We start from the raw sequence: 20,842 nt of genomic DNA, 5'->3' as shown, positions 1-20,842 counted from the left end.
TCAACCTGACTCAACAGACTCAAACAGACTCAACTGACTCAAACTGACTCAAACTGACTCAACTGACTCAAACTGACTCAACTGACTCAAACTGACTCAACAGACTCAAACTGACTCAAACTGACTCAACAGACTCAAACTGACTCAACAGACTCAAACAGACTCAAACTGACTCAACTGACTCAAACTGACTCAAACTGACTCAACAGACTCAAACTGACTCAACAGACTCAAACAGACTCAAACTGACTCCAACTGACTCAAACAGACTCAAACAGACTCAAACTGACTCAACAGACTCAAACAGACTCAAACTGACTCCAACTGACTCAAACAGACTCAAACAGACTCAAACAGACTCAACTGACTCAACTGACTCAACTGACTCAAACTGACTCAAACTGACTCAACAGACTCAACTGACTCAAACTGACTCAACAGACTCAACTGACTCAACAGACTCAACTGACTCAAACTGACTCAACTGACTCAACAGACTCAAACTGACTCAAACTGACTCAAACTGACTCAACTGACTCAAACTGACTCAAACTGACTCAAACTGACTCAAACTGACTCAACAGACTCAACTGACTCAAACTGACTCAAACTGACTCAACAGACTCAAACTGACTCAAACTGACTCAAACTGACTCAACAGACTCAACTGACTCAAACTGACTCAACAGACTCAAACTGACTCAAACTGACTCAACAGACTCAACTGACTCAAACTGACTCAACTGACTCAACAGACTCAAACAGACTCAACAGACTCAAACTGACTCAACTGACTCAACCGACTCAAACTGACTCAACTGACTCAAACTGACTCAACAGACTCAACAGACTCAAACAGACTCAACAGACTCAACAGACTCAAACTGACTCAACTGACTCAAACTGACTCAACAGACTCAACTGACTCAAACTGACTCAACTGACTCAACAGACTCAAACAGACTCAACAGACTCAACAGACTCAAACTGACTCAACTGACTCAAACTGACTCAAACTGACTCAACCTGACTCAACTGACTCAAACTGACTCAAACTGACTCAACAGACTCAAACTGACTCAAACTGACTCAACCTGACTCAACTGACTCAAACTGACTCAAACTGACTCAACTGACTCAAACTTACTCAACTGACTCAAACTGACTCAAACTGACTCAAACTGACGCCAGGCGACGAAGAAAAGGCGTCGAGAGTCAAAGACTAGAGGCTCCAAAGAGTCTTTGAATATTCTGAAAATCTCTTCATAAAACAAATTTATATACATTACTCTTATTATTATTATTAATATTAATATTATAGAGGCTAAAAATGACAACAAACAAACAGACTCACATCACACGACAGAGACAAACAACATGATCCACAACAGACGGACGAGGCCCCGCGCCGCCGCTGCAGAACCGGGGCGCGTCCAGCAGGTGGCGGCAGAGGGACGACGTGTGTGTGTGTGTGTGTGTGTGTGTGTGTGTGTGTCGGGACGGCTCCGGGAGGTTCTGTGTCTTTAAGGCCGGATCTGACGGCTCTCTGTCGGCTGACGGCGGTGCCACGCTGCGGCGCCTGCTCAGTGCGCATCCCCGGGACCTGGAGCTGCTCCGACCCGCGTGAGACGGAGTGTGTGTGTGTGTGTGTGTGTGTGTGTGTCGGAGCTATGGATCGACGGAGCGAGGCTATTGTTCCGCCCGGTGGGTTGTCCTCTCCGTCCCGGTGGTGATGCTCCGTGTTCGCGCAGGACCGACGACTCCAGAGGAACCGGTGAGGACGCGTCTCATTAATCTTCTCCATGATTCTCATTCAGAAATAATCATTTAAAAAAACATCTCGCGTGAGGTTTGGTAGCATCGTCCCGTCACGGCCCCCCCCCGTTCCCCCCCGTCACGGCCCCCCCCCGAGCCGCTCTGAGGCCGCGGGCCGCCGGTAGCGTCAGCGGCACAATGTATCCTGCTGCGGGCACCGGGTCCGTGAACGCATCACTGCGATGGAGTCAGTGAAGGCAGCAGCAGCTGTGGCCTGCAACACACTCAAGGTGTGTGTGCGTGTGTGTGTGTGTGTGTGTGTGTGTGTGTGTTTTTAAAGAAGTCACTTCAAAAAAAAAATCTGTCACCGAGATGACGTCACAGCTCCTGTCACTCAGAAACCAACCGGTCGTCTGGAGCCGGAAAGATATTGATTAATCGATTAATTGATTAGATGATGAGAAATTAATAATTTATTATAGTCGCGGGTTCAGGACCAGAGAAATATGAATGAATCACACGTTTCTAAGTGTGTTTGTATTTTAATCAGCAGGTCATTGGTTCAAATATGTTCAAGGTGATTTACACATAAATATGATATTTCATATTTCATACATGATTATAACAGTCATCTATTTTCTTTGTAAACATTCAATGGATAAAAGTAGAGAATTCTTTATTTAACATCTACTTTCTTTTACTTTGATCCATGTCCCATCTGCTAACATGAAGGGGGCGGGGCTTATGACCTACAGTACTGAAGCCAGCCACCAGGGTGCGATCGGTATGATTTGAAATAATAATTCTTGGATTTATTCATGAACCATATATGTTGTTGTTGTTGTCTCCGAACACGTAAAGTTCAAAGGTGGTGACGTTTCTGCAGGAAGCGTTGCCTTATATTGGTCATACAGGGGGTGTTGGTTATGCTAATTACCCTCGTGCAGCACGTTAGCTCAGGTCACATTCATCGTGTTCACGCAGGTCGTTGACGAACTTATGAATCGGACACGTCGTCAATAATTGGTTTATTTTTTACGTTTCTTGTTTACGAGGTTGACAATCTTTCCTCAAGCTCCCGACTCGTTTGTGCTCATTGAAAACACATTTTCATTAAACCTGTTTCAACTCTGTAGAATTAGAAATATCTGGCGCTTGTGAGCAGCCAAGCTCTTTATCACACGCAGCTGTACGTCCGAAGCTTGAACTAATTTTTTTCCATAAATCACAGGAGCGAAACGTCTCTGAGTCGAGTCCCAGGTTCACAATGAAACGCTCTGTGACGCCGTCATCCGTTTAACGAAGTCACGACTTCAGAGCACATGCAGGGGAATCAGTTGGTGTGTAAGTAACCAGAGGAAAGCGTCTAATCAACGAGCCGCGGCCGCTCGCTCTGTGCTCCGTCCCGGCTCGGGGGCCTCCACCCTTCAACTCTGGGACTGCAGCCAGAGCTCCTCTGTGATTTAGTGCGGTGACCACATGCAGCCGCTGCCAGACGCCTCAGACGACGGCTCATATTTAAAGCTCCTGTAAACGCTCGACCTTTCTGCAGCAGCTGATCTGTTCCAGTCTTTACTCACGCAGCTTCTCCCCCAAACGTACGAGGAGATAAACCTTCGCTGACGGAACTGAAACCCGCTGTTTGCTGGATGCGAGCGTCACATGACTCGACATAAAAGGGGGAAAGTTGAGACGAGTTAGTCGCGTGAGTAGATACAAGGATCAATGCAAAGACGCGACTAGACACGATTTTTGTGTCTCATGCGTCGGGCGGTGCGAAATATTTGCATTATTCGTGTGAATACTGTAAGCACAAATGTTCCAGCGACCACACTCAGGTACTCGCCAAACTTGTGCGAGGTTAAGCGAGCAGATAATTGGCTCAGAGCCCCTGCACATGACCCATGCCATCGAGGTCCTAGACCAAGAGATCCTGACTGAGGAAAACTTGATGCGGTGGAATCAGGAAGACGGAGACCGTGGACGTCTTTATTACAGGAGCTCAATATATTGAGATTTCTGGTTGGTTACACAGATCAACAAGTGGTCAGTGCATGGTCACCGGTCTCTGTGGGTGTATTTATCTCTCAGAATAATGTCGCCATCAAACCGACAGACTGTCTGTCTCCATAGTAACGCTCTGTCTCAGCACATTTAGTACAAAGGGCCGACAACCTTATAACCACACTCAACGTTCTGAGAGTCAGGACAGAAATATACCCGACAAAAAATACGTGAACCAATTAATCGATTAGCAAAATAGTTGGCGATTAACTGTTGCTGCTCGTGCTCTGATAGGTCAAGTTTATTGAGGACGACTTCACAGGTCGTAATCACATGCAGAAGTTATTTCTCAGACTTGCAGAGGGAACAACTGAGGAACCTGAACTCATCCCTTCGGCCTCGTGTCCGTTGGCTCTTTGTTTCTCTTTGTTCCTCAACTTTCATTGCATAATCCTGCTTTGGAGATTTTCCCTAATCCCGATGGTTTTTGCGTGTCCAGATTACGACTCTGGTGTAGAGAGACCGCTGCATGGAGAATGTGGATTAAGTCGGATTAAAAAAGCCTTGTGGTTTTGTTTGGGGAGGATTCAGCAGCTGGGGATTGTTGGATGTGTGTGCGTTCTTTTAAAAGACACAAAAGTATCTCAGATAGAGAGGTGATGATGTCACACACCACCACGTCATCAGACGCCAACACGCCACGTTTAGTTTCACCAGAGGAAAACTAGCGACCAGAAGCAAACGCAGGAAGTGGAGAGTTTCAACATGACTCCCAACCCTGGACGAGCCGCCATCTTGTGCCTGTGACGTCATGTCGTCCATCTTTATTTACAGTCTCTGGTTCAGACTGTGACGTGTCGGACGCACGATGTTCTGCCTCTCTGTGTCTCCAGTCTCAACAATAACAATGAAACCAACTCTTGATAAGTGTGTTTCTTCTCCCTGACGATCGGAGGCTTCGCAGCAGCGTCAGCTCATCGTGGTGGTTTGAACGTTCGCCCACGTCCACCGTCCGGAGCCGTGGTTGTTGTTGTTGTTGTGGTTGTTGTCGTCCTCTGACACGTCCTCTCTCGTCTCTCTCTGCAGACACTGACATGAAGAAAGACATTGAGAAGCTAATCGCAGAGGAACGTGCCGACATCATCTTGAAATATGCTACAGTGAGTTTGTTTCTGAATTTATTTTCCTTTTTAGATTCATTTTAGTGTGTGAGTGTGTAGGAGGAGGTAGAGTTCACACTGGAGTTTGTAGTAAAACAACAGACACAAGCATTCTCTGTGTGTGTGTGTGTGTGTGTGTGGGTGGATGTGAGTACGCTGCCAATGTGCGTTAATAACATGTTGTGTAATAATGTGGTTTGATGTGATTCAACACATTTGAATTAGAAATGAAAACAACAGACTAAACTACAGATTTACATGATGAACTAACTATTTGAACAGTTTAACTACCAGCGGTGAAACAGATAACTGGCGTTGAACAACCTTTACTCGTCCATTCCTCTTCTGGAGTCGAGCCGTCGTTTATCAGCAGGACATATTTTTAAAAATCTGTCTCCAACACTCTGCAGCTCCGACACCCCGAGTGAGGAAGTATTTTTAGTCCTCTCACTTTCGCGAGGCTGACATCACTCCGGGGCCTCGGAGTGGCGACTCGACCACGATGAGGCCATGCACCCCCCCACACACACCACCTCCCCTCTGATTGGCTGCCGTCCAGACAGGCGGCCAACCGCGGAGCGGCGGCCTCGGAGGATTAGCTTCCCCCTCTGTTGTGTCAACACTGGGACCTGATTGACCTAAATGGATTTTCCATGAGACAAACATCACAGCTGGAGTTTCTGCTGGTTGATGCAGATTCTGAGCTCATGTTCGGTTTGGACAGAGTCTGAATCACTTTGACTTATAGAAGGTGTGTGTGAATTGTTACTTCTGTGTGTGTGTACTCATGTACAGTAAGTCGTGTGTCTGCGTCTCCAGGGCCGGCAGGGCGGGGTGGAGATCGACCCTTGGGAAGATGCCGACTACAGCGTCTACAAAGTCACAGACCGCTTCGGCTTCATGCAGTAAGTCCTGTTCCTGTCCGACGTGTCGCTCTCGACGCCGGTCACAGCCTTTTCCTTCCAGTCGGTGGCGCTGTGCTGTGCAACGATCTCTGATGATTTCATCTTTTTCTTATTCCAGTGAGAACGAACTTCCGGCCCCGACGGCGCACGAGGAGAAGGTAACGAAGACGAGAGCCTGGGAAAACGTCACAAAGCTCCAGAGCGGTGGTTTCAACCTTTTGGTTGCAATCTGCAACTTCGCCACTAGATGTCACTAAATCCTACACGCTGAACCTTTTAGTTATTGTCAAGTAAAAGTATTAGTATCAAAGTTAAATTAGCATTAAAGTATTGACTTGGACCCTCTGATTGATATATTTAAATATATGACATCATTAAATGATTAATACTGAAGCATAAGTGTAAATGTTGTAGCTGCTGCAGGAGGAGCTGGTTTATGAAGCCTACAGATTGCTTATTTAATTTTATTAACAGATTCATAATAGGGGACAACTAATAGCATATAGCTAATAGGCTACCACTACTAGCTAACTAATTGCGGATAGCTAGGGATAGCTAATACCACTACTAGCTAACTTGCAGCGGATAGTTAATAGGATACTAGTAGCTAACTAGTAGCATAACTAATAGGCTACCACTGCTAGCTAACTAGTAGCGGATAGTTTCTATGATACTACTAGCTAACAAGTAGCAGGTAGCTAATAGGCTACCACTACTAGCTAAATGGTAGCATAGCTAATAGGCTACCACTTCTAGCTAAATGGTAGCATAGCTAATAGGCTACCACTGCTAACTAGTAGTGGATAGCTTAACGCCTACCACTGCTATCTGTGCTGACTTCTGCCCGCTTGCTAACTAGTTGATGGCAACATGTGGCTTTTAGGTGTTATAACTGACTCAGGTTGCTAGCCTATTAGCTGTTAGCCTCCTGGTTGTGACGAAGATTAGCATCACACCCATATGGATCTCTTCCAAATATGTTGATTTACTGGTGCGGTGCCACAGTGTCTGTCCAGTGGACAGAGATGTACGTTAGTGTATCGCAGTTGTTTTTGTTCAGCAGCTCGTGTCTCGTTCGCAGTTGAAGCAGCTGGAGATAGAACGAGCAGAGAAATGGCTGAAGATGGTGAAGAAGTGGGATAAATACAAGAGCAGTGACAGGGTGAGTATAACAGCCCTCACACAACACACCTGAGCTACGTGGACACAGGAAGCTGTCTGAAATGGAACATAATAATAATGTTTCGTTTTTACGGTACGTTCAGTGTTTCCAGCCAGAGCAGGCAGCTGTTCATCTACATTACCATTAAAAGCAGGCGGATACAGTCAGACGTCAGCAGCTGGTGAACAACATAGTGAAGCTTTTAGTTAAAGAGCAAGACGTTTCCCTGAGGAGGTGGTGGAGACCAAAACGGAGCTAAAAGAGTTGAAACCAGTTCAGAGCTGGTTCACATTCATCTCAGGTGATGGTCACAACTACGTCACATCTCTTTATTTTCATCTCATTTTGAACACAGTAGTAGTGAGAAAAAAAAATATGATGGAAACAGCCACGAACTTAGTGACTTCATGGATTTCTTTTGGAACTTGGAGTTTAAATTCGGGGTATTTCCTTGTGTCCTGTTGCCGTGCGGAGCTGCCAACGTGGCTTCACATTGAGGATATATGTTGAATCCATCCAGCCCACATACACACCAGTATTATTCCCAGCAGTTACGTGATCCATGACACACACTCACACCGATGAAAAACCTTTGCCTTGTTCTTGGGAACGTCTGTCGTAGGCGAGCAGTAGGTGGTTCAACTTTCCGGTGTAGGCTCTCAGAACCTTCTGGCTTTTTATATTCGCTCAGCCTTCATGTTTTATTTCCTCCCTCTCTACTTTGCGGCCGTCAGATGGTGAAGCGGGTGTACAAGGGCATCCCCCTGCAGCTCCGCGGCCGAGCCTGGGCCCTGATGCTGGACGTGGAGAGGACCAAGAAGGAGAACGAGGGCAAGTACGAGGTAATGTGCTCACAATGTGATCCAGCCGGCAGACCGTTTTTCCAAACAACTGAGTGTTCTCTTTGAAAAATGCAGATAACGTTCCTCATGCATAAGAATGAGCAGGAAGAGATTAGATGGAGATGTGAGTGGTAACTCGAGCCTGACCGATGAATTAGCAGCAGATATATCAGTTTATATGTTGCCCCTGAAATATGACTTCTACTCTGATAACGTCTCCAGCTCTTGGTACTTCTCTTAGCATCTTCCCAAATGAGTAAATTTGTTATAAATGTAATCTGATAATGTGGATCCACGTGTTTTCCCACATCCAAACCTGGATCTTCTCAAGTATCTGAGTTAAAAACACATGCTCTCAATCATTTGGCCTCCTCGCTGAGTCGGTCAAGTATTTGTTGACCTACCTGATCCCGTCGACTTTCCCTCCTCTTGTCCTCTCAGAAAATGAAGGAGCAGGCTCGACTCTACTCGTCCGAGATCAAACAGATCGACCTGGACATCAACAGAACCTTTCGAAACCACATCATGTTCATGGATCGCTTCGGAGTCAAGTAAGGGCCGAGTGTTTAGCGATTCAAGTGATCCAGATGCATTATCCATTAACATATTAGCCAGCCGGAGAGAGACTGAAACCAGAGAGAGACTATAACCAGAGACAGACTGGAACCAGAGAGAGACTGGAACTGGAACCAGAGAGAGACTAGAACCAGAGAGAGACTGGAACCAGAGAGAGACTAGAACCAGAGACAGACTGGAACCAGAGAGAGACTGGAACCAGAGAGAGACTATAACCAGAGACAGACTGGAACCAGAGAGAGACTGGAACTGGAACCAGAGAGAGACTAGAACCAGAGAGAGACTGGAACCAGAGACAGACTAGAACCAGAGACAGACTGGAACCAGAGAGAGACTGGAACCAGAGACAGACTGGAACCAGAGAGAGACTGGAACCAGAGAGAGACTAGAACCAGAGAGAGACTATAACCAGAGACAGACTGGAACCAGAGACAGACTAGAACCAGAGAGAGACTGGAACCAGAGAGAGACTGGAACCAGAGAGAGACTAGAACCAGAGACAGACTGGAACCAGAGAAAGACTGGAACCAGAGAGAGACTAGAACCAGAGACAGACTGGAACCAGAGACAGACTGGAACCAGAGAGAGACTGGAACCAGAGAGAGACTATAACCAGAGAGAGACTATAACCAGAGAGAGACTATAACCAGAGAGAGACTGGAACCAGAGAGAGACTGGAACCAGAGAGAGACTAGAACCAGAGACAGACTGGAACCAGAGAGAGACTGGAACCAGAGAGAGACTAGAACCAGAGAGAGAGAGACTAGAACCAGAGAGAGAGACTAGAACCAGAGAGAGACTAGAACCAGAGAGAGAGACTGGAACCAGAGAGAGACTAGAACCAGAGAGAGACTGGAACCAGAGAGAGACTAGAACCAGAGACAGACTGGAACCAGAGAGAGACTGGAACCAGAGAGAGACTGGAATCAGAGAGAGACTAGAACCAGAGAGAGAGACTGGAACCAGAGAGAGAGACTGGAACCAGAGAGAGAGACTGGAACCAGAGAGAGAGACTGGAACCAGAGAGACAGACTGGAACCAGAGAGAGAGACTAGAACCAGAGACAGACTGGAACCAGAGAGACAGACTGGAACCAGAGACAGACTGGAACCAGAGAGACAGACTGGAACCAGAGAGAGACTGGAACCAGAGAGAGACTAGAACCAGAGACAGACTGGAACCAGAGAGAGACTGGAACCAGGTGTCGAGTGTGGAACAACATGCTCAGACGTCCACATACTTTTGGTCGCGTTCGGGGGGTGTGTGTGTGTGTGTGTGTGTGTGTGTGTGTGTGTGTGTGTGTGTGTGTGTGTGTGTTGAAGGAACCCGATCCAGTGATGTCAGCGGCAGATGAACCGACCACAGGCCTGTTGTGGAGCGGCGGTGGAAGAATGTGGGACAGAAAAACCCCTTTTCAATATTTAACACGAGTTCAGCGGCTCCGCAGGAACCGACGTTTTTATGAAGACAGAGCAGCCGACTTGTCCCTGTTCTCTGTGACATCACTGTATTTCAGACGGAACGTTCCGTCGGTCCAGTGTTAACAGAGAACATCGTTCTCTGGAGGGAACCGTATGAATCAGACACCACCTCAGTGTCAAATGACGCATTATTGAACAAGAAACATAATTCTTTCTTCCTCTTTGTCTCCTCTCGTGTCTTTGTCTCCTCGTCTCCTCTCGTGTCTTTGTCTCCTCGTCTCCTCTCGTCTTTGTCTCCTCGTCTCCTCTCGTGTCTTTGTCTCCTCGTCTCCTCTCGTCTTTGTCTCCTCGTCTCCTCTCGTGTCTTTGTCTCCTCGTCTCCTCTCGTGTCTTTGTCTCCTCGTCTCCTCTCCTCTCGTGTCTTTGTCTCCTCGTCTCCTCTCGTGTTTTTGTCTCCTCTCGTGTCTTTGTCTCCTCGTCTCCTCTCGTGTCTTTGTCTCCTCGTCTCCTCTCCTCAGGCAGCAGTCCCTCTTCCATGTTCTCTCAGCGTATTCCGTCTATGACACAGTAAGTGGCTCTTTCTTTTCCCTCCATCGCATGACACATTAAAATCCCCCTCCCCTCTCATGATGCTAATTGCTAACGCTAACGCTAACTGTCTGCTGTCACATCTGCCGTCCTCTTATGATGCTAACTGCTAATGCTAACGCTAACTGTCTGCTGACACCTGTCATCCTCTCATGATGCTAACTGCTAATGCTAACGCTAACTGCCTGCTGACACACCTGTCCTCCTCTCATGATGCTAACTGCTAATGCTAACGCTAACTGCCTGCTGACACACCTGTCCTCCTCTCATGATGCTAACTGCTAATGCTAACGCTAACTGCCTGCTGACACACCTGTCCTCCTCTCATGATGCTAACTGCTAATGCTAACGCTAACTGCCTGCTGACACACCTGTCCTCCTCTCATGATGCTAACTGCTAATGCTAACGCTAACTGTCTACTGACACACCTGTCCTCCTCTCATGATTCGCTGCCTCTGCTGCTCTGGAAGTTTCTGGTTTCTTCACCTCACATTTTCATATTGGACACGATTGGTTTTCTGTATTTGTGACCGAACCAAATCTATCTTGAACAGGATTCGTTTGAATTTCAAATGTCAGACAAGTGAAACAGAGGAATGTGAAAACACCAGATACAAGTCGCTGTAGTCGAGGTCAGACATGTTGGAGGACAGAGACAGAAGAACAACACTTTGTTGAGGGGAAACTTTTCAAAAAGAAAAGCCAGCGCTCAGTGTTTTTCTCCCCTGTGCTGTCGCCTGCAGGAGGTGAGCTACTGCCAGGGGATGAGTCAGATCGCCGCCCTGCTGCTCATGTTCATGAACGAGGAGGACGCCTTCTGGGCGCTGTCGCAGCTGCTGACCAATCAGAGGCACGGCATGCACGGTGAGCGGAGGGCGGAGCCACCGGTCACTGAGTCGTATGAAGACGGATCAAATAGATCTCTCTCTCTCTCTCTTTTCTTTTTGAAGGATTCTTTGTTCCCGGGTTCCCCAAACTCCAGAGGTTCCAGACGCATCATGATCAGATTATTTCCAAACTCATCCCCAAACTGAAGAAGCATCTGGTGAGGTCGCAGTGAGGTCACAGTGAGGTCACAGTGAGGTCACAGTGAGGTCACAGTGAGGTCACAGTGACACAACTGTCGTCACGGCAACAAGAACTGATCAAATGATTTGTGATGACGTGATGTGATCTGCTGTTGGTTTGATGAAGATGTTCACTGATCCTCTCTCTCTTCTCTCTCTCAACTCCCTCTCTTTTCGTTCTCTTCTCTCCCTCCTCTCTCTCTCTTCTCTTTCTCTCTCTCTCTCCCTCCTTCTCTTCTCTCCCTCTACTCTCCATCCCTCCCTCTCTTCTCTTTCTCTCCTCCCCCCCCCTCTCTCCAGGACAGAGAGCAGATGTCTGCAGGGATCTACAGCACTAAATGGTTCCTACAGTGTTTTATCGACAGGGTGAGGAATCACATCCCGTCTCACGTTCTGACGTCGGAAAAGTTTCTGACCACATTGTACAAACATGATGCCAAGCTGTCAATCATGAGTCAGTGTCAGCTGTCAATCATCATGTCTCAGGCTCAGTTTTTATATCATCAAAAAACTGATGAGAAGCAAAGTGATCAGAAACATGAACATCAGTGATAAGAACGACCTCACATGACATGGAGGGGGCGGGGCTTAGGACCTGTACTGCAGCCAGACACCAGGGGGCGATCTCTCATGTCGTCCATCTTCATCTACAGTCTACGATCGGGATGTACTGTACGGCCAAGAATTATGATGACGAAGAAAAAAAGAAATGTTGAAGACACGATTTCAGCAGAAAAATGTTCCCGGTGATATTTGAGCTCTGGGACTTTGTATCAGACGAGAGCATTAAGAGCTAAACTGCTATTAGTCTCCTCTGCGCCGGCCCGCGATCCTGTGGCGGCGGTGGTCTGGCCTCGGTTCGGCTGCTGTCAGCACCGCTGCCCGGGCTCGGAGGAGGCCTCCGGGGGCCCTGAGGTTCTGGATCGGGACCAAACAAAACCTCCTGACTCCGGCTCAGGACTGAGGAACGCGTCCAGCTCACGTCGCAGTAACGAGGCGACCTGTTGTTGTGTCTGTGATCCCGCAGACGCCGTTCACCCTGACTCTCCGCCTGTGGGACGTCTTCATCCTGGAGGGCGAGCGGCTGCTCACCGCCATGTCCTACACCGTCCTGAAGACGCACAAGAGTAAGAGACCGATGTCTTAGACCACAGACACACATCACTTTGAGTTGGAGTGTTTACATTTAGTTTTTGTATAATCCTGCTGACAAACAAAGACACAAGGGTGAACATTACATCACCTCCTTGGTGAAGGTACAGTAAATATGAAGGCTACATCATCATTTCTACGTTTTCATCTTAAAATGTCCGTCGTCCACACGACTCAGAGAGAAGTGTGGAAACGCTTCTGGTCCCGTTTTCAAATTCTGGGGGGTTCATTTGAGTCTGGATGAGTAAAAAAAAGGAAATTTATAGACAATGACACAGACGACGCCCCACGTTCTACTTCCTGATTGGTTCTCATCAGTCACGACTGGCGGTCCAGTTGCAATGTCCAACTCAGAGGTCGTAATTCCGAATTCCAAGATCATACTGGACAATAAACCCGAGTTCTGAGTTCTGAGGTATAATGTCTCGCAGCGTCAGTACGGATGTAGACTGTGTTACTGCAATGCACCCTGGGAGTCGTAGTTGACTTCTGATTCAACAAAAAAAATCATTTGACGAAAAAGGTTCTTGAATGTTGAGCACAACATTGTGTGTGTGTGTGTGTGTGTGTGTCTGTCTGTCTGTCTGTCTGTCTGTCTGTCTGTCTGTCTGTCTGTCTGTCTGTCTGTCTGTCTGTCTGTCTGTGTGTGTGTTTGTGTGTGTGTGTGTGTGTGTGTGAGAGTGTGTCTGTCTGTCTGTCTGTGTGTGTGTGAGAGTGTGTCTGTCTGTCTGTCTGTCTGTCTGTCTGTCTGTCTGTCTGTCCGTTGCAGAGCGTCTGGTGAAGATGTCTCTGGAGGAGCTCAGGGAGTTCCTGCAGGAGCGAATCGCTCAGACGTTCTTCCACAGCGACGACGTCATCGTCGAGCAGCTCCAGGCCTCCATGACGGAGCTGAGGAAGATGAAGCTGGACCTTCCTCCCCCAGGTACTGGACCGCTTCCACACAACCCTGATCCTTTACTTTTTAAAACCTCACCTTCACATTCAAGAAAAAAACAAGATCAACTTCTCAACAGATCCACGTGTTCAGTTTTGTTCAAACTCAAACAGACAAACAAGAGGTTTAGTTGTTCATAAAGACAATGAAACAGAGTTTCACTCAGTAGAACAGTTTCCTTTTGAAACCATGTTTAAATCCACTAGATCTGGATTTATATTTTGATCCTCACCAAATCTAGTCTCTCTAGTTTACTGGGAATCTGTCGAATCACGTGTGGGGAATTGTATCATGCCAACATTTTGCAAGATGATAATTCAGGTGAGGGATTTTTAAAATGTTTCTGTCGTGACCTGGTGAGTTGGACAAATCTAGACTTTGACCTGCAGGTGGCACCAGAGGGAAAGTCAGAGGATCACAGTCTGAAGATCAGTCTGATGATCAGTCTGATTCCCGCCCTGTGTGATTCTTTATGCTCCTGCTGTTTTCAGGGAAGGCGGACGAGTTGCCCCGGAAGCCTCTGGGTCAGGAGCTGCCGGTGCTGCTCGCTCCGGTGCAGTCGACCCGAGGGAAGACGTCGTCCGCCAGCGGGTTCCCCAGAACTGCTCTGAGCCTCCACATCATCTCCCACCAGGCTGACACCATCTCCCCCGACCAGAGCCCCTCCAAGGACCCCCGGGATCTGGACGCCGAGGAGGACGAGGCCCCGCTGCCTTCCCCCGACCCCGTCATCATCCACAGCCGGGCGCCGCCCACGCCCGGCGGCTCCCCGCTGATGGGGCCTCCGCCCTACCAGCCCCCGGGGACCCGGACGGATGAGGGGAGGGACGAACCAGCACCGACCTCGGCCGATGACTCCTCCGGCGCTGAGCGATCCTGCGGGATCCCACGGACTCTCTCGGCGCCTGTAGTCCAGGCGTCGGCGCCCGGGTCGGTCCCGGTCCAGTCGAGTCTGTCGGCAGCAGAGGAGGAGGCGGAGGACGGACGCCTGGTCCAACTGCTGCAGCAGGCGTCGGCTCTGTGCACCGACAAGAACCGGAATCGGGACTCGAGTTCAGCAGCAGAGGAAACACCGGCGCCAGACGTTTCATGAAACCATCGAGTCACCGACGCGATTCCTCCTCCGTCTATTGGATCACGAGTCAGTGGATACAGAATGAATCCGTCAGATTATTGTCAGTGTCGGTCAGTAACTGTCATCCGCTTCAGGGCCGGTTCTCATATCGGTGATGTAACCTGTCAGTATTGAAGAGGCGATGTCTTTGTTGTTCATTTTTCTAAAACTTCTTTAAAAAGTTGTTTAACGTCCGTAAGAAGCTGTTTGGATTTTTGAATCTGTTGTCAGGTGAAGCGACAGTGTGACTGTCGACCTTTAACCTTCTGTCCGTGTTTAACTGTTCACCTGCCAGAGGTCAAAGTGCAAAAACAAACCGGATTGAACCAGCTCGCGCCTGTTGCGCTCACGCCTGTCCTGACAGGTCCGATTATTGATTATCAGTTTTCTTTCTGTGTTTCTCCGTTTCATCGTTCAGGCGTCATCACCCTTTATAATAGAAAAAGGAGAAAAAAATCTTTTGTAGTTTTGTAACGTCTCGTCAGAGAACAACGCGTTCGCTCGGCCTTTGTAAAGATGTTTGCTAGCAGAAGCACAGGTTTATTTTTTGTACCAATGTCTCGATGCCTTCTTCGTAACGGCTTCAGTTTGTTTGTGGACGTTTTTCTGATGTAACAGAGGAAGTGATGCGGTTCGACTGAACACGAGTGAACACGGAGACCTCTGACGTGGTGAGCTGGCTCACTGTCATGATTGTGGAAACATGTTGAGCTGCTTTTAAATAAGTGGACATGTAGCTCAGTAATTTATTGTTTTGTTCTCAGAAATGTACGGTGGCCCTGAGGTGCAAAACACAGTGGGAAAAAAACTAAAAACACAACGACATTAACGTCGACGGGAACATGTGTTGGTCTCTGTCACACGGCTCCTCGCTGGTTGGACGAGACACTGACTGACTGTGTTTCCTGTTGGTCGTGTGATTTGCACTTCAGGGCCACCGTAGAAAAGCTTCCGGCTCGCTTCAAAATCCGCTCGTTCCTTTTCAAGAACCGAAGAATCTGCGTCGTTTCCTCTGAAGCTCTTGATTTGTTCTGATTCATGACCTTGTGTTGATAAGAGTTCGTGACATCGTAGAAGAGTTGGGACCAGTTTCCACTCTGAGGGAAGAAAACTCACTTCTTCAGCTTTGTGCTGGTAGAAATGAGAGGTCGACATCTTGTGGTGAGTTTAGATAAAACACGTCTCTGTAGATTCTGTAGACGACGAGACGATGGGAATGTTTGAACCTTTAGATTTAATCCAAAGTAGAAAGAAACAAACATCAGATCGTAAAAAAGTCCTGCGATTTAAAAGCCATAATGTTGAATTCTGTGAAAATGTTGTTGAGGACGTTGGAGCTGAAACAGAATGGTTCTGAATTATTATGTATCTGTAAGTTTAGCCACAGTTCAATATTTTAAATGAGGACGTTGTGACAGTGACCTCAGGTCAGAATGTGTGACGACGTGTTTGATTCATGGTTTACAGATTTACTGTACGATGACATCAGCAGAAGTTTTTTCTTCAGGTCTTTGAAGAGGTTTGATGAAACAAATACAACTGTTATCCTCCTTTAATCTCTGTGTGATTCTTTATTTAAGGTCACAGGTGTCAACTTATTCATTTTCCTTTTTTTACTTTCATTCTGTTTTGCTTCTGTTCAGCTGGACATTAAAAAGATGCTGCATGTTACTTTCTTTCACTTCCTTTAAGGTTTGAATTACACAAATGAAGAAACTGTATGGAAGCGTATCTGTCACCAGACTTGCAGCTGGATTTCTACTACTGATTGTTTTTGCATTGAACTTATGTATCTGAATTTTTTGCATCTGAATTCGACACAAAAATTAAGTGTCAAGAAATTCAGTGTAGACAACATTTTTCATGACGACGTGAATTTTGTACTGAATTTTTTTACACAATTTTTTTATGCAGATTTATTTTGACTGAATTTTTATGCAGAATTTTTTTTAAATATTTTTTGAAGACAAACATTTCTTAAGCTGAAATTTTTTTGTCAATCATATTATGCTGAATCTTTTTCTGCAGAATTTTTGACACTACATTTTTTTGACACTGACATTTGACTTACATTGTAAGACCTGGATTGATTTCTTTAATACTGAAGACATTTATTTTGGAAAGTTGCATTTTAGGAAATGACTGTTAATTATTACATAAAAAGAAAATCTGTGTCAAATAACGCCCACAAAAGATCTGTTAAAAAAGCCTCTGATTGTGCTGTAAGTACTGTACAGTCCAGTGACCAACTAATATTTGACACAGCAATTTTCTTTGTTGGTCAGAAAAAAGTAAAAATTACATTGTTATTATTTTCCCTATAAGCCATGTTAAGATAATTGTGTTTTATTTCATGTCAAAAATACATGAACTAAGAGTTTTAGTATTTTTAACACTAACAACATCCACTTCTACAAATCAATTGTCAGTGCCACAGCGCCCCTTGTGGTCAGATGAAGCTCATGCCACACCTGGACAGGTGAACACGACAAACAGCTCATCACCTCAATCCTCATCATTTTAAATCACCAGCATCATGTAGGATCTAAACATGGAACCTGGTGGAAAACGGGACTGAGAGGAGGTAAAAGACTTACACTGGGAAATAAAATGGCTGCCGTCTCGTCGGTCTGTCGGTTAGCTTAAAGCTACAGTGTGTAATATTTAGAACTGATTCACAGAAATTTAATATATTGTCCATAACTCTGTGTTCATATATATTAAATATAGTTCATGAGGTGGACCGACCTCCGTGTGAGTCTCCATGTTTCTACGTCGTGTTGAATACGATTGTTGAACTAAACGCTCCAGAACACGTCGCGTTCACGTTGAATTTTCAGACGCTGATGGAAACAGGAAATGGAATCGGCGGTGCGACAACATAAAGTGTCCCCTGTCGGTCGCTCAGTTGGTTGTGGTTTTTGCAACTTCACCACCAGATTGCGCCACGAAATTACAGAAATTACATACTGGGGCTTTAATGTTAGCTTGTTGGGCTAATGAGTGCACGCAGACAGCTAGCATAGTGGACATGCCTTCAGGTCAGGAACTTTAGACCAGGTCCAGATCTTAAACCACTACAGTTGGACCGGTTGGGACCAGATCACCTCAGACAAACCAGAGACTCTCAGATGTGAAGATAAAGAGTTTATTCTTTGTGAAAATTCTTTAAGAAAAAAAGGAAACGTCCACTTTTTTTTTTCACACCTGAGATATTCAAACCACTACTAGCGACAGAATATAGGTTTCATAAATATTTTGTTTTAAATAGTTTTTAAAATCTTCTCTGGAATAATCCAGCCCAGATTAAACACGTCTTTAGTTGTGCTCTTTGACCTGGACCTGGTCTGAGTACTGAGAAAGGTCTGGTCTGGTCTGTTCTACTGTGGATGTGGGGAAATTATGATTCTCCAATTTCTTTGTGTTATTTGAAACTGTGTTAGCTCGTCTAGAATAATCTAGTCCAGATTAATCAAATCTAATCTACAGAAGTGTTTTTTGACATTGAATTTTTTGACAGATTTTTTTTTGATGATTTTTTTATGGTGATTTTTTTACACAGAATTTTTTAAATAGAATTTTTGATGATTTTTTTGTTTACTGTAAATGTGGGGCTATGATGGCTTTCCGTTATTTAAAAAAATATGTATTATTTGAAAGTGTTAACTGCTGTGGAATAATCTCTAGTCCAGAGTTAACAAGTCGAATGTACAGCAGCGTTTGATCTGGACCTGGTCAGATATAATCCAGTGAACGCTTCATAAACTTTCTTAAACTATATAACATTTATTCTAAACAGCTGATTAGAGCTGTTTTCTTTCAGTTGATGATATTAATGCTTGTTTATCTCAGTTTTTTACCCTTTCCATGTTAAAACATGTAGTTTTATTTTGAAAATCCTGACTAGACGTGTGACGAGTCTCACCTGCAGCAGTTGCTGCTCAGGAAATGAACGTGGCCTCACGTGGCCACACGGTGGCGCCGTTGAGCAGCTGTAGTTGATCTCAGCATGTGTTGCTGCTGGACTCTGGATCTGATTGGTCCATGTGCGTAAAACTCTCCTCACCCTCCGTGTTGTGGTGCGTGTTGGCTCAGTCCGGTTCTCTGCAGTGACGCCTCGTGAGGTTTGATGGATAAACGTTCGGTTTGTGCGTAAAGTGATTTCTAGAGTTTGATCATGTCCAGCGACCTGTTGGTGAAAACTCTGGAGGACTTGAGTCTGGATCCGGGCTATGTGGCCGGGGACCCGTGCTCGTCCCTCAGCCTGTCCTCCTCCGGCAGGTCGGGGCGGTCTCAGCCGCAGGCCGGCTCTGCTCCGCGGGGAGCCTGGTGGCAGCGCGCCGGCAGCTGGGACACGGTGAGCACGCTGCCGGAGGACGCGGCGGCGGACGTCCTGGCCAAGTGTCCCCGCCTGCCGGAGCTGGAGGAGTACCCCTGGACCGAGCAGGAGCTGCGGGAAGTCGTGCGTAAAGTCGCCGGTTCGTCGTTCACCGGCGAGGCTGTGCGCCGGCTGTCCGTGCTGCTGCGCCGGGCTCTGCTGCGCGTCTCCAGGGAGGCGCAGCGGCTGAGCGAGCTCCACAGACGGTGCACGCGCCTGGAGGTGCAGAGCGCCGCGCGCCTGGTGCTCAGCTGCGCTCTGGCCGAGCGGTGCGTCTCCTCCGCGGTGCGCGCCGTGTCCCTGCACTGCATGAGCTCCGGGGACCCCGCGCGTCAGCGGGCCAGGTCGGCGCGCTGCGGCCTCACGCTGTCCGCGGGCCGCTTCTTCAGGTGGATGGTGGAGACGCGCGTGTCGGTGCGCGTGCACGAGTACGCCGCCGTGTGCCTGACGGCCTGTCTGGAGACCCTGGCCGGGGAGGTGGCCGCGAGGGCGCTGGAGGCGGCGAGGCTGCCCGCGGAGGACGAGGGGGCGCCGGGGGTCACCGGCGGGGTCACCGCGCAGCTGCTGCAGGGAACCGTGAACCGCGACCCGCAGCTGTGGGGGCTGCTGCAGCCGTACGAGCACCTGGTCTGCGGCAGGACGGTGCACGGTGAGTGACGTCATCGCCCGGTGGGTTTGTAATGTCTCAGGACAAACGTTCAGATAACCAGACGATCACGTGTCACCAGACTCCGACGGAATTCGTACTAGTGAATTGTTTTGCATTGAGATTATGATCTGAATTCAACACTTTAAAAAGTTTGTAAAAAGAATTCAGTGTAAAATAAGTTTTTTCACGACGACGTGACTTTGACTCAGATTTTTGAACACAGAACTTTTTCGCTGGATTTTTTTATAGAAGAATTTTTTCATGCAAATTTTTTTTGACACTCAATCTTTTATGCTGGATTTTTTTTTAACAATTCTGTTTATCGAGTCAAATGTCAATCAAACAGTTTCTCCTGTGACATTTCTGTTTGATCTGTTGTTTACAACTTCTTATCAGTTCATAGAAAGATGAAAGTTTTTATCAAATTTTTTTTAATTTCAAACACTACAGAATAAATCTGTAAATGAACATGTAGACATGAACATGTAGACATGAACATGTAGACATGAACATGTAGACATGAACGTGTGATTTTCCAGAGTACGAGTCAGAGGAGACGGGAACGTTCACAGGGAAAAGTCACATGTTCACATATGAAAACACACAATCCATGAAACACGTGTGTGTGTGTGTGTGTGTGTGTGTGTGTGTGTGTGTGTGTGTGTGTGTGTGTGTGTGTGTGTGTGTGTGTGTGTGTGTGTGTGTGTGTGTGACGTCACGTGTGTTTTCACGCGTCACTGCATCTCACAGCCTCGAGCAGGATTCACAGCGGCTGCGGTCGAATTGTCAAATGTGCTCAGGAAGGTTCCTAAAATCCTGAAGTGACCTGGAGTGTTTCATCATCACCTGATGATGTTCAGATCCTCTAAGTGTTGAGGATCACAGGACACACTGGAGCTTCTTATGAGAGAGGAAGGAGAAACAGACACACAATTCATTACTGCAGCGATATTTAACGTGACGCGTCATGAACGAACGTAAAGGATTCAATCTGAACAAGAAGAAGAAGAAAACAAGTTGCAAGTGACTTTTTAATTCATATTTTCTAAAGTTTATAATCAATGATTTCCTCTTTCAAGAAAAAACTTTATTGTCTACTTTTATATCATCTGTATAAAAGTAGACAAAACAATT

At 46.8% G+C, this 20,842-nt stretch overlaps 2 protein-coding genes across 6 annotated transcripts in view; both read left to right on the top strand.

Annotated features, from left to right (window-relative positions):
* Window positions 1-1,482: 1,482 nt before the first annotated feature.
* On the top strand, window positions 1,483-16,352 carry LOC118302084 (USP6 N-terminal-like protein). 4 transcript variants are annotated; one of them, XM_035627939.2, is made up of 15 exons: window positions 1,983-2,045; window positions 2,488-2,539; window positions 4,846-4,919; window positions 5,739-5,824; window positions 5,943-5,982; window positions 6,906-6,986; window positions 7,721-7,828; window positions 8,270-8,379; window positions 10,344-10,392; window positions 11,158-11,278; window positions 11,365-11,459; window positions 11,782-11,847; window positions 12,509-12,608; window positions 13,403-13,555; window positions 14,059-16,352. In XM_035627939.2, the coding sequence occupies exons 1-15, from the start codon at window positions 1,998-2,000 to the stop codon at window positions 14,658-14,660; spliced, it is 1,785 nt and encodes a 594-aa protein (XP_035483832.1). In that variant the 5' UTR covers window positions 1,983-1,997; the 3' UTR covers window positions 14,661-16,352. The 4 variants fall into 4 exon arrangements, with proteins under 4 accessions (XP_047187591.1, XP_035483834.1, XP_035483835.1 ...); XM_035627941.2 differs by lacking the exons at window positions 1,983-2,045; window positions 2,488-2,539 and adding an exon at window positions 1,484-1,774; XM_035627942.2 differs by lacking the exon at window positions 2,488-2,539 and having other exon boundaries at window positions 1,934-2,045.
* Window positions 16,353-17,555: 1,203 nt separating this feature from the next.
* The window catches only part of LOC118302081 (ankyrin repeat and BTB/POZ domain-containing protein 2-like), a 19,049-nt gene continuing 15,762 nt past the window's right edge, over window positions 17,556-20,842 (top strand). For both annotated transcript variants that reach the window (XM_047331634.1, XM_035627924.2), the window contains exon 1: window positions 17,556-19,708. In XM_047331634.1, coding sequence (XP_047187590.1) covers window positions 18,859-19,708 — 850 coding nt within the window. In that variant the 5' untranslated portion in view covers window positions 17,556-18,858. The remainder of the gene's footprint in view (window positions 19,709-20,842) is intronic.

Source organism: Scophthalmus maximus, chromosome 4, assembly GCF_022379125.1.
Source record: "Scophthalmus maximus strain ysfricsl-2021 chromosome 4, ASM2237912v1, whole genome shotgun sequence".
Classification (NCBI taxonomy): Eukaryota; Metazoa; Chordata; class Actinopteri; order Pleuronectiformes; family Scophthalmidae; genus Scophthalmus; species Scophthalmus maximus.
Note: the sequence above shows the minus strand (reverse complement) of the source record. Positions and strands in the feature narration are given on the sequence as shown.

Bases quoted from the DNA above. Each gene is read 5' to 3' on its own strand.
- LOC118302084 (XM_035627939.2), top strand. From the start codon at position 1,998: ATGGAGTCAGTGAAGGCAGCAGCAGCTGTGGCCTGCAACACACTCAAG. The intron at 2,540-4,845 runs GTATGATTTGAA...CTCTCTCTGCAG, and splicing joins CAGCCACCAGGGTGCGATCG to ACACTGACATGAAGAAAGAC. The intron at 5,983-6,905 runs GTAACGAAGACG...TCTCGTTCGCAG, and splicing joins CGACGGCGCACGAGGAGAAG to TTGAAGCAGCTGGAGATAGA.